This window comes from Etheostoma cragini, chromosome 9 (genome assembly GCF_013103735.1).
Source record: "Etheostoma cragini isolate CJK2018 chromosome 9, CSU_Ecrag_1.0, whole genome shotgun sequence".
NCBI classification, from domain to species: domain Eukaryota; kingdom Metazoa; phylum Chordata; class Actinopteri; order Perciformes; family Percidae; genus Etheostoma; species Etheostoma cragini.
In genome coordinates this window covers 814,214-826,074 of record NC_048415.1, presented here as the reverse complement: position 1 = coordinate 826,074, position 11,861 = coordinate 814,214, and the positions used below count along the sequence as shown (strand labels likewise).

The 11,861-nt window shown below is 44.2% G+C and overlaps 1 protein-coding gene across 1 annotated transcript in view; it reads right to left on the bottom strand.

The window, feature by feature from the left end:
- Positions 1–6,314, bottom strand: part of pde4dip (phosphodiesterase 4D interacting protein) — a 53,995-nt gene extending 47,681 nt beyond the window's left edge. Inside the window, exons 1-2 of the mRNA XM_034882135.1 lie at positions 4,239–6,314; positions 70–207 (exon numbers count right to left, since the gene is read on the bottom strand). Of these exons, the coding sequence (XP_034738026.1) occupies positions 70–207; positions 4,239–5,477 (1,377 nt within the window). The 5' untranslated portion in view covers positions 5,478–6,314. The remainder of the gene's footprint in view (positions 1–69; positions 208–4,238) is intronic.
- Positions 6,315–11,861: the final 5,547 nt, after the last annotated feature.

The window sequence follows — 11,861 nt, the reverse complement described above, 5'->3', positions numbered from 1 at the left end:
TTTCCTCCTCTCCTTCCCTCTTTTGCCCCTTTAAACCGCGATGGAGACCAGGTCTAAACCTGTTGGTACCTGGTTCCTGGTCTCGCTCTCCCTGATCTTGGCCTGGAGCGAGCAGACCTGGTCCTGGGCCTTCTGCAGCTCGCCGACACACTGACCCGCAGCGCTCTCGTACTGGCTGAGCCGACCCTGCTGCTCGGCAATCAGCCTCTGAAAAACACAGGAACACCGTAACGAGGTCAGCTAACAACCAACATACTGTATATCTTAGCTAGAGCTGGGACGTCGGTGAGCCAATCAGAAGGCCGCATGCTTGTACCAAGATCTAGTACTGCTTGCGATTGGCTGTCTATAACGTTACACATCACGGAGACACGCAGGAAAAACTCTCAGAGACGCAGGGTGATCACCGATTAGGAGTGGAAAAATAAATGAAATGGTTTGTGCCGTAATGCGTTATGTTGCAATTTATTTTTCTTTGAGAAAATTGGTCAGAAAAAGTAGCGTTTGGGATAAGGGGACCAGATTTCTCAGACAAAATCCGGGGACATTTTAAGCTCAGAAGCGTATTTACCTCCAAAACACGTCGTAATTTCATTTTTGCAAAACTAAACACTAGACCTTGAGCTGAGTGTGGGATACAATAACAACCATTGAGGAAAGATTTTCCTTTGACTTATGTCCAGTGTGAAACGAGATCTCTGCAGTCGGCAGCAGAGAAACAAGCTACAGTGGAAGTTAATAGTCTAATTGTCCAGCTTGTATTGAGTTCATAAAGTGCTCGTTTTGCTGCTGACAGACTCCGATTATTATTCTAAGTGTCTGACAACATTATGGAAAGGATTTCTAAGGAGGTCGACCTTTCTGTTAAAGATTAAGATCCTTTTTTTAAAACATAAAAGTCAGCGAAATTGCGTTGGCTAAACCCACCAGACTCCATGTAAATAATCAGTGTCCAATTTCGGGTCTGTCAGTCACAGTAAAAACCGGGGGACATTTTCGGGGACAGATCCAGCCGGGGACAGGTCACCAAAACCGGGGACGTCTGGTCACCCTAGTTTAGGATCAGGTATCGAAGGTACCGGTACAAATATGGAATGTTTTTGGACGATACCCTAGCTTTACTCTTATCCTTTACATTCACATTAATAATCTACAATAACAGCAGATTACATGAATGAGATGGACATAAACACAACTGTCTCTGCTGTCTCTCTTGTCTCTGTTGTCTCTGCTGTGTGAAAGTGGAAAAGAGATGTCAGTCCACTCCTGGATAACTTCCTGAGGAACTCGGCTGGCTTTGCCACGGCAACATGTTGTTGACGTCCTTGTTTTTGCTTTTTATGATCTCTTTATAACGACGTCACGCCACGCTGTTAGTTATTATGTATTTTACGAGATCCACAGTTTCCTGATAATCGAAGTGAAATAACTTTATTCCCTGGTACGACAAATAGAGACAAAGTTCTTTAATTTAAGAAGTGTCTCATCTATTTTACTTTTTAACAAAGAACCGGGACATTTTATCATATTAAGCCTACACAGAACATAGAAAAGATATAGCTTTTTACAAGAAGCGGTTGATTTCCAGAGAACTTCCCTTAAGGGAACGGCTCCATTTGTAACAGGAGTAAAAAAAAAAGGACTGTCCACTTTTGTTGAATTGCACGCTTGCATGTTGACAGATTTCATATTTCTGCACGGTCAGCTGCACTCACTACGACATTTTCCAGGTTATAATTGAACACAATCTCACTGTTACGAGCCATAACAGTGGCATAACAGTCACCATAATTAGTACTAAACAGTGGTGTAGTGCACGTGATACGCATATATTCCCAGTATACTCACTAAGAAAGCTCCAGGATATACCCATATACCCGCTTAAAAATGTCCAATGACATGCAACAACATAGTTACATTATATTTTGATATATTTTGAAATGTTAAAAAAGTTTCCTATTCGTTTTTAAAGAACTATAAAAAAAATAAAAATAAACATTCTCTGTCTCCCGCAACTTCATTGCAACCAACGCAAGACGTCGCAACTTTTGTCGCGCTAAATCAGGCATTTTGGGCTGCAACAATCTCAAAAAAAGTCCGGAAAATCCTGAAAGGGACTGTTGTTAAATGCTCTGGAGTCTTTATCAGTGTGCAAATAACACGTTTAAATGTCCCGATCCATACCAGAACATGAAAATATGGATCCTTTAACCCTCATGTTGTCCTCAGGTCAAATGGACCCGTTTCCCTATATCAATGTTCTTTTTAATTCCCCAAAATAACATGATTGATTCCACACAACGCTCTTTGGCAAGTACAAATCTCTACTTCCATTAATTTTGGGGCGTCTTATTCAATTTCATAGCATTTGGAGAAAAAATGTGAAGTGGTTTCGCAATAGTTTTGAGTAAAAGTTGACATCTTCCAGTCTTCGATTATCCATCAAGAGACATTCCTTTAATTTTAGTCTAAATAATTCATAATTTCTTTTTTTTTTCAACTCAAACATTAGGTATAATTTCCTATAAATGAGGTTTATTGACCATAGATTCCAAAAATAACTGTAAAACTAAAGTTAATAAGTTAGTGTTATGAAGTGTTTTAAACACTAAAACTGTGTTTTCAACACAACATAACTAACAAGTGTTTTGAATAATTGGACAAAAACGTAAAAAAAAGTTAAAAACATCGATTAAAAAGGGTTAACAAAAGTGTTGAATTTCAATTTTGACAGGAAGACAACACAAGGGTTAAGAGTTATCTTCCATTTTCAATTCATAAAGCAGACGTCTGGCAGAAAGATCAGCAAGTTAAGAGCCATTTATTTCACCAAAATCTGGTTTTAAAGGCTACAGTCTGGTGTACACGTCCTCATTTCTACAGTATATCGGCGCATAATGACCACTAATGGAGCTGTCTTCGCTCCTGGCCCACTGCACCACATCCCCACTCATCGTTAACATGACAATGGGAGTTATGAATCAGCCCGACTGACTGCTGCAGCGCTTGTAGACTGTCCCCATGGCAACTGGAGTGTTGCTAGGATACCGACGATGGAGAGTATGCACGCTCCCCCGAGAGAGCAATCAAGGCTGCGAGTGTTTTCGGCTCGGGGGGGACGAGTGAGAGCGAGAGATTTGGGAATTAGTCGCTTGATCTTCTGAAAAAAGGAGGATTTGAATGGTGCATCAGTTGGACTGGACCTTTATCAAAAGGTTTTACACACTTTTAGTGGATATTTCTTAATTTAAAAAGGATAAAATCATGCAGATTGTCCTGTTTGAGCCTGATAATGAGACTGAGATGTCATTTGGTTTGTCGGAAAGTGATTTAGAGGTCTGGGACCAGGCTGGTCTGGTTTCTGGTCTCACGGATAACAGGTCCGTGCAGAAGAAATGTGGAGAAAATGTAGATAAAAAAAGCCTCTAATTTCACTTCAGATTAGCCGGTATTGCACAATGTATTACAAATGTACTCAACTCAATTAGTGCTGCAAAATAAACCGTTTCTTAAATCCTCGCAATATCATCTGGTGCAGTTACCGCATCGCTACGGGCTGCGACGTCGCCAACGACGATCAGAGGGTTTTTGTGTTTGTTGATAGAAAATATCAGCAGAAAACTGCACTTTAAAATAGAACTCACTTTATCTTTATATATTAGGGGCATTTTCAGCCTTAACTTTTTGACAGCTAAAGACATGAAAGGGAAGAAGGGGGGAATGACATTCAGCAAAGTGTATTCACACACACACACACACACACACACACACACACACACACACACACACACATATATACATATATATATGAACGTGACACTCTACCGTTTGAGCTGTCTGCCCAACTGTCACTTTTCTAGATTTTTCGATTGAGTGTTCAATTTGTTTAGGAAAAGAAAGTTGGAACTTATTTCCTTTCATTCGTTTTAATGTCAACAAGCAGTTTGTCGTATTTTAGCAGAAAACCTTAGTATCTGTTCATGTATCGCGATACTTTACCAGTACTCCTCATAACATGCCGACTCGGATAGTTGCCCTGCTGTAGGTCATCCTAGTCTACCTGCGAAGGTTAGAGGTCATCCTAGTCTACCTGCGAAGGTTAGAGGTCATCTAGTCTACCTGCAAAGGTCAGAGGTCATCCTAGTCTACCTGCGAAGGTCAGAGGTCATCTAGTCTACCTGCGAAAGTCAGAGGTCATCCTAGTCTACCTGCGAAGGTCAGAGGTCATCCTAGTCTACCTGCTGAAAGCGGAACGGCCCACACTGAACATATTCATCCAGCCACTGCTCCTCCATCTCGGCCATCTCCGCCTGCGGACACGGGGTCACCACCTCCGGGACAGGCTGGTGGTGGTACAGCTCACAGTCCACCGCCCCTCCACAGTTGGACCTCATGGGGGGGCCGGACAGGGACAGCAACAGGCCTTGCTCCAGCTTGGCTTTGACCAGAACTGGGAGCTTGCTGCCCCTCTGAGGCTTCACCGGCCGGTACTCCCAGCCCCTTAGGAGGCTCAGCGTCGTCTCAAGCCCAGAGACGGAGCTCCCATCTGGGTCTTTGTCCCATGTAGTGTCCCTTCCCGCTGGAGCCTCCTGTGGATCTTTCTCTGCTCCTGGTTCCTCCTGGTCTTTCTGGTTCACAGGAAGGCAGCTCACGTCCACGGCGGTGTGGAGAGATTCTACGGACGATGCCGGGCTGGGACTCGTTTGGTCACACGTGGACACAGTGGACAAAAAGGGGACCGCTGTTGCCCCAGAGTCTCCGGAGGCTGTGGCTGGTTCCTCGACCCCTGGAGTGGCTGCTGAGTAGCGGGTGGACGGGCCGCAGGATGTGCTCCTGCGCCCAACCCTGCGAGGAACCTTACACACAGCCTCGTAGTCGGAATCGGCAACACGGAGCCCCGCACAACCCCTGCACCGCCTCGGCTTCTGGCCGGGGACAGAGTCCGCCGCTGGGCACTGGAGGTCGTGATGCGTGGGGGGGTCCATATCGGCCCAGGATTCATACTCAGAGTAAGTCAGATCATCCTGGACCATGACAGAGTAGCGTCCATCCTGCAGGGCCGACAGATCCACCACAGGAGAGTCTTCGGACGCCAAATCGGTCCCAACGACGGCCATGATGGCGCCGGGGGGCGGAGCCCCGGTCCCGTCCTCTGCGTTGTTCTTCCGGTAAAGGCCTCCGATGCACTGCCTCAGCCGGTCCTTCTCCAGCAGCAGCCTGTGGAGGCGCTCCAGAGACAGCGCTTCCACGCGGGCGATGACCGTGTCGAAGCGGTACATGCGGTCCAGCATGAAGGCGCACTTGGAGCAGGCAAACTCCCCGCGGCCGTCCCGGGTCAGCTCGCGGCCCAGAGCGTGGGACAGCAGCACCTGCAGGTTGACCTTGGCCGCCGGGTGGAAGATCCAGCGGCGCTGGTTGCCGCAGAGCTCGCGGGCGCAGATCCTGCACGCCTCCTTCATCTTCACCACGTCCAGCATCACAACAGGGTGCAGCCGTGAGCTCACGGATAATATAACACAATGTATTATATTATATTATATCAGAGCTTTAAAGGCAAGTCGGTTCCTTTTGTTGCATGTAAAAAATTAGTTTGCAGGCTTTTTCCAGCTTTTTCCAGGTATGGCAGAAGAGTTCTTGTGCAGAGATGCTTTGACGTATTTTTGTCCCTCTTCAGCCTCCGTCCTTCCTGTTCCAGTGTCAAGTATTACACTAATTTTTATTATTATTATTATTCAAGTTTAAATATTTTTTGTTTTTTCCGTCTGCTGAGGAAGATTGTGGATTGAGGATGTGATTAAAAGCTCCGGCACTGCTACTAAATATAATTTCCTATTTTATTTGAAACAATATCTATCTATCTATCTATCTATCTATCTATCTATCTATCTATCTATCTACTTGTCTGTCTGTCTAAATAGACCTTCTGGTGTTTGATTGGCTACTTTTTCCCAAGTTTCAGACTGAACTTTCAGTCTGAAACTTGTCTATCATTAATTGAAGCTTTAATCAAAATTAATCAAATTGTTGCTGTTGTTTATTTGCAGAAAGTCAGATTTTTTTGTAACAAACTGATTCTCTGAATGAAGAAATTTAAATAAATCCCGAAACACTTCTACAAAACTGTCTACTTTTTATCTGATTCCAAAAAAATCTTCTCCCGTGTCGAGCTCAGGTTTTTGAAATCATTTCTTAAACCTTTAAATTAAATTGATTTCTTTGCAGGAACTCACATTTCCGGAACTGATTATCTGCCTACATAAGTTAAGTTAAGTTTTGCATAAAGACTGCATCCGCCCCCCCCCCTCCCCAAATCTCGGGGGATCGCGTTGCTTCAGTGAAGATGAGTTCCAGGCAGAACGGAAGTGAGTGAATCACTCTTTCACTTCCTCGGTGTTTTCTCTGCAGACATGTTCGTCAGATCGATCCGGGTTTCGATTCCAGTCCCCTGCAGATATAAACCCGATCCCCCAGTCAATGTCCCTGCAGTGGGTTTCTGTTGCCTTTTAAATCAATGACGTCTCCGCGTGACAGCATCTCCCCGCTGCAGCAGCATCCCCCCCCCCACCCTAAATCCCGCGTTACAAACTGACACGAACGCGGAAAAATGAGAAAATGAAAGATATTTCCTGGTCCACGGTCACGGCTCGGATGTTGTGTGACGATCACCGGAGACTGTCCGAGTCCCAGATCCGGGTTCCCCTCACCGGGGGCGGCTTCAGCAGCTGAGGATGGAGGGGGAGGCTGGAGCTCTCAGACCGAGGCAACGGTGACGGGAGCCGAAGATCGTCTATGTTTGGGAGGATGTATCACTCCGCAGCATTAACGAGTCCCGCCTGAAGCACAGGCTTTATGTATTTATTTATTTATTTATTTATTAAACAAAAACAAACTTAGGTTATGTTTAACTTTTTCTGGGGGGCAGACATTGTAACTAGGGAGTATGTGTGTGTGTGTGTGTGTGTGTAAATGTTTGTGCGTGTGGGAGAATAATAATTTCAGAACATTGATTTGATGATAAGGAGGGTCAGTTATTTTTGTTTTGTTCGCCTCTTAGTTCAGTTTTCCTGTCCTCTGCATCAGTGTCAGAGTGAGACCTCCTGCAGCAGTCTGGACCGAACCATTTTACTGGAAACAGGGGGGGTCCAGTCTCTTTCATCATTTGGGAGTGGACTCCTTCAAGCCAAACATGAGGTTGCTTAATGTTATTCATGTTTGAAATGCATTCATTGTTTTTCTTGAGTAAAGGCCAAATCTAACACTCTTCCAACAGCTTTTTGAGTGTTTTTCACTTGATGATTAAAATAAAAACATAGGCCGGTTTTACTGCTGGGTTCCATCCCTGATGTCAACCAGCAAAACTAGAAAATGTAATAAATGTTCATTCAGTCATTTCCAGTTTCTGATGGAGCTGCCATACGTTTAAGCAACGTGCCATTTGGGTCACAGGTTGTACCTTTTAAGATGAATTAAAAAACAAATCTGGTCTAAAAATCAGTTAAAAAAAATAGTTAAACAATTAAATAGGTTTTTTTAAAGATAGCTTATTAGACAAAAAGCATAACGAGTTATTCATTTGACATTTTTATTGACCTGATATCACTTGATTCAACCATGTTGTTACATTTTCCACCATTTTACATTTACTCTTTGTAATTTTTTTAATTATAGGTGTCTTTTTTTAAGATATTTCTTTTTGTCCTGTTATATTTAACAGGACAGAAGACATGAAACGGGAGAGAGGGCGCCAATTAATTCAGGGTGCAAAGGTCTTTAATTATGTAAAGGAAATTAGTTTAGATTATTGGGGGGGGGGGGGGTACTGTAAATCACGCCCACGCCTGTATTCACCCTCTGTGAATCCCTAAAAAAAGCCCAGTTTGCCCAGATGGGTCAGCGTTTCCAGTGTTTCCAAATCTTCGCTCTCAGGGTGCGTCCATCCACGTTTCCTTCACTTGCTTCCCTTCCTTGTGTCCTAGTCCTTCCCATCGAGGAAACATGGGAGAGACGCAGCGAGGAAATGTGCTTTTAGTGGGACGGGACGTCCTTTCCTCTGAAGCGTCGCGTGAATTTGTTGGGAAGCTGTTTGGGCCGAGTTAGCAACGGCTTTTACTAGCACAGCTTCCAGGAAGGCTGCTCTCTGTATCCTCGCTCATAGCTCCTCAGCGATCCGTCCTCCATCCTCGCTCATAGCCCCTCAGAGATTCCTCCTCCATCCTTGCTCATAGCCCCTCAGAGATTCCTCCTCCATCCTTGCTCATAGCTCCTCAGAGATCCCTTCTCCATCCTCGCTCATAGCTCCTCAGAGATTCGTCCTTCATCCTTGCACATAGCTCCTCAGAGATCCGTCCTTCATCCTCGCTCATAGCTCCTCAGAGATCCCTTTTCCATCCTTGCACATAGCTCCTCCGAGATGCGTCCTCCACCCTCACTCATAGCTCCTCAGAGATCCCTTCTCCATCCTCGCTCATAGATCCTCAGAGATCCGTCCTCCATCCTCGATCATAGCTCCTCAGAGATCCCTTCTCCATCCTCGCTCATAGCTCCTCAGAGATCCCTTCTCCATCCTCGCTCATAGCTCCTCAGAGATCCCTTGTCCATCCGCGCTCATAGCTCCTCAGAGATCTGTCCTCTATCCTCGCTCATAGCTCCTCAGAGATCCGTCCTCTATCCTCGATCACAGCTCCTCAGGGATCCGTCCTCCATCCTCAATCATAGCTCCTCAGGGATCCCTCCTCCATCCTTGCTCCTCAGGGCAGGAATGAGAGCTTTAAGACGGCTTTCGCGAAGGTGGACCAGAACGACTTGCGCTTCAAGAGATGGGAGATCTCAAATAAGAGACTTGGGATCCTCCCTTGGTGTTTGCACCGTCATTGCAGCCGGGGCGGATGACTGTAATGCCACTTTCTACCTGTGACATCCCAACCATAAGGAAGTCCTGAAGGCTTGTTCTTGCTCATATTTTACATCACATCTCACTTAGCTCTGTTATTCAAAGCGACTTCCAAGAAACTCTCTTTTGGATTAAATGTTTTGATATGGCACCCCGACCTGCTTTATGATGAAAAAAGACAAAGAAATCTCCCTTTCAGGATGTTTCTCCCATGCACTCAGATACATGAGTCTTCATCGTCTTTTATTATCGCACCAGAGTTGAAACAACAGTTCTCACATTTGTTTTCCCATGTGTGTGTGTGTATGTGTGTGTGTGTGCATGTGTGTTTCCTGGCCCTGACTGTGTCTCTACATTCGTCACCCTGAAAGCCTCCTGAGACACGACATCAAAACACAGTTTTCAACTGCAACGAGGCACGCAATCAAAAACCAATTAATCCTAATCAGAGATGAGGGCCAAACACGGCTGACGGAGCGCGCCCGCTGTTTATTTTCCTCAGAGTGGCAGAAATACCGACGCGTGACAGCTGAGATTTAACGTCGGCGCAGACAGAAGAGGTCTCAGACGTCTCACTTGTCTATGTGCCGAGTAAACAACCGATCCCTCCTGAGCCCTCTGCAGCTGCCTCGTGAACCGAGTCTCTGTGTGGAGCAGCCAGCGGAAACTCAGCTGATTATAATTATAACTGATTATAATTATAAGTGGCGTCGGACAGGAAACGGAGGCTGAATCAGCCGGAGTGTAGTGGACTAGAGATGAGAGTTGACTCTGCAGAGACCCGAGTCCTCTGATCAGAGTGAGCGACCTGAGAGAGACCGTCCGTGTGACCCCCATATTAGACAAGTGGGGCGGCCTCTAGCTCACCCAGTGAGAGTGTGCGCCCCCTGTTGGCTGAGTCCTGCAGCAGGACCCGGTTCCCGGGTTCAAAACCGACCTGCGGCCCTATGCTGCATGTCATCCCCCATCTCTCTCTCTCTCTCTCTCTCTCTCTCTCTCTCTCTCTCCCCCTTTTGTGTCTATCCACTGTCACTTGATAAAAAAGGGAAAAGTCCCAAAAGATAATCTAAAAAAAAAAAAAAAAAGAGAAGGAGCCCAAGCAGGGCTGATATGCATGAAATAGGATTTAAATCAATATTAAAGTAATAAATACATATATTAAAAAACCCACCTTTGAATGACATCCTGAAATAGACAAATGAGGCAATAAATACTGTCTATACATAAATTGATTGAATAGGTTACACGTTGGTTAGGCGGCCTAGGGCGTAATCTACTTTAGATTTTACTCATTGGACTTCATACATCTCTGTGTCTTCTTAGTTCATTTATTTGAAGAGATTGTCTTCTATTGATTTAGTTTTTTTGACGTGGGATTTGTTTTGAAATTTTGTTCATAATGTTCAATTACCATTTTATGATAAATGGTTATTTTACAGATACAGTTGCTTTTGCATCTGTTGTTTTGCACAGTATAAGATATGTTTTCCAGGCATTTGTCTGCAGCTCATTCTGTTAAAAAAAAGCTAATTTTCAGGAGTTTATCTTTAGGTTTTAATGCAAAAAACTCAACTGCAAAACAGCCACAGCTGCAAGAGAGGAAAAACGTGCAATATTTCCACAAGAAATATGGAGGAAAATTGCTCTTTCAAATGTAAAAATGACAAATCAAAGCCTCAGTATGCATGCAGTGCAGATCAGACACCACTAGGTGGAGCTACAGCTCTGTGATCTGAGAGGAGGAACCGATGAGGAGCAAACGAGATGAATGAGTCAGTATGCACGTTGTCATGAGAGAGGAGTCAGCTACCAAGATACACAGTCAGAAGGTGTGTGTGTACTGCACATTTACACACATCTCATACAAACATCTACACACATCTCATACACACATTTACACACATTTACACACATCTCATTCACACATTTACACACATCTCATACACACATTTACACACATCTCATTCACACACATTTACACACATTTCATTCACACTTTTACACACATTTACACACATCCCACACACGTATCTACACACATCTCACACACGTATCTACACACATCTCATACACACATTTACACACAAAGGGAAGCAAATGGTTTCCCTACCTGCATGTGTGCGTGGCCTCGCCTCTCGCCATGTCTCTGTGGGGAAAGAAGATAACTTATTACACAGAAATAACATCTAAAATCTGCTTTTCTGACTCATGCAATTTACAAAACACCATCCTTGTACCTGGAAAATATTTAAATGCTGATGAGAAAAGGCAAAAAAAACAGGGAAAAAGACGACAGAAACAAGGAAGAAAGGCAAGAATAGGTTGAAATAGTAACAAAAACTTGAAAAAAAGCAATAAATACTTGAAAAGAAAAACTTAGACGGACGGAACGCAACAATAAGGTGACAAAAGTGATTCAAAAAATCCAAAAAAGCTATAAAAAGAATAGTAAAAAGTAAGCAAGAAAGGCTATAAGAATAAGTCAAAACAACTGACAAAAACTTTAAAAAAGACAAGTAATTACAGCCTTGTAACGAACAAACATTTTGCAAAAAATGTTAGGCAGCCCTCCAAAGCACCTGTAGGGGTACACAGGGGTCCCCTACCCCTATTTGAGAATACTGCACTACAGGGCTGCACGATATGAAGGAAATACGCAATATGCGCTAGTGCGGTTACGATAAACAGAAAAAAACTTTATTTTATTGAACAATTTGAACATTGAATTGAATTTAAAAGTCAGCACGAGAAAAAGTTTATTTTTATTTTTAAAGATACCTCAGCTTCTTCAGCTTCTTCAGCTTCTTCAGCTTCTGGTTCTTTACTCTTCAGAGGAGAGGAAAGATGGGAAGCTTCAAGCTCTTTGACCCGGAGACCGAGCGAATGGTTCTGCTGGGTCAACTCCTCGATCGCCCTGAGAGAGAGAGAGAGAGAGAGAGAGAGAGAGAGAGAGAGAGAGAGAGAGAGAGAG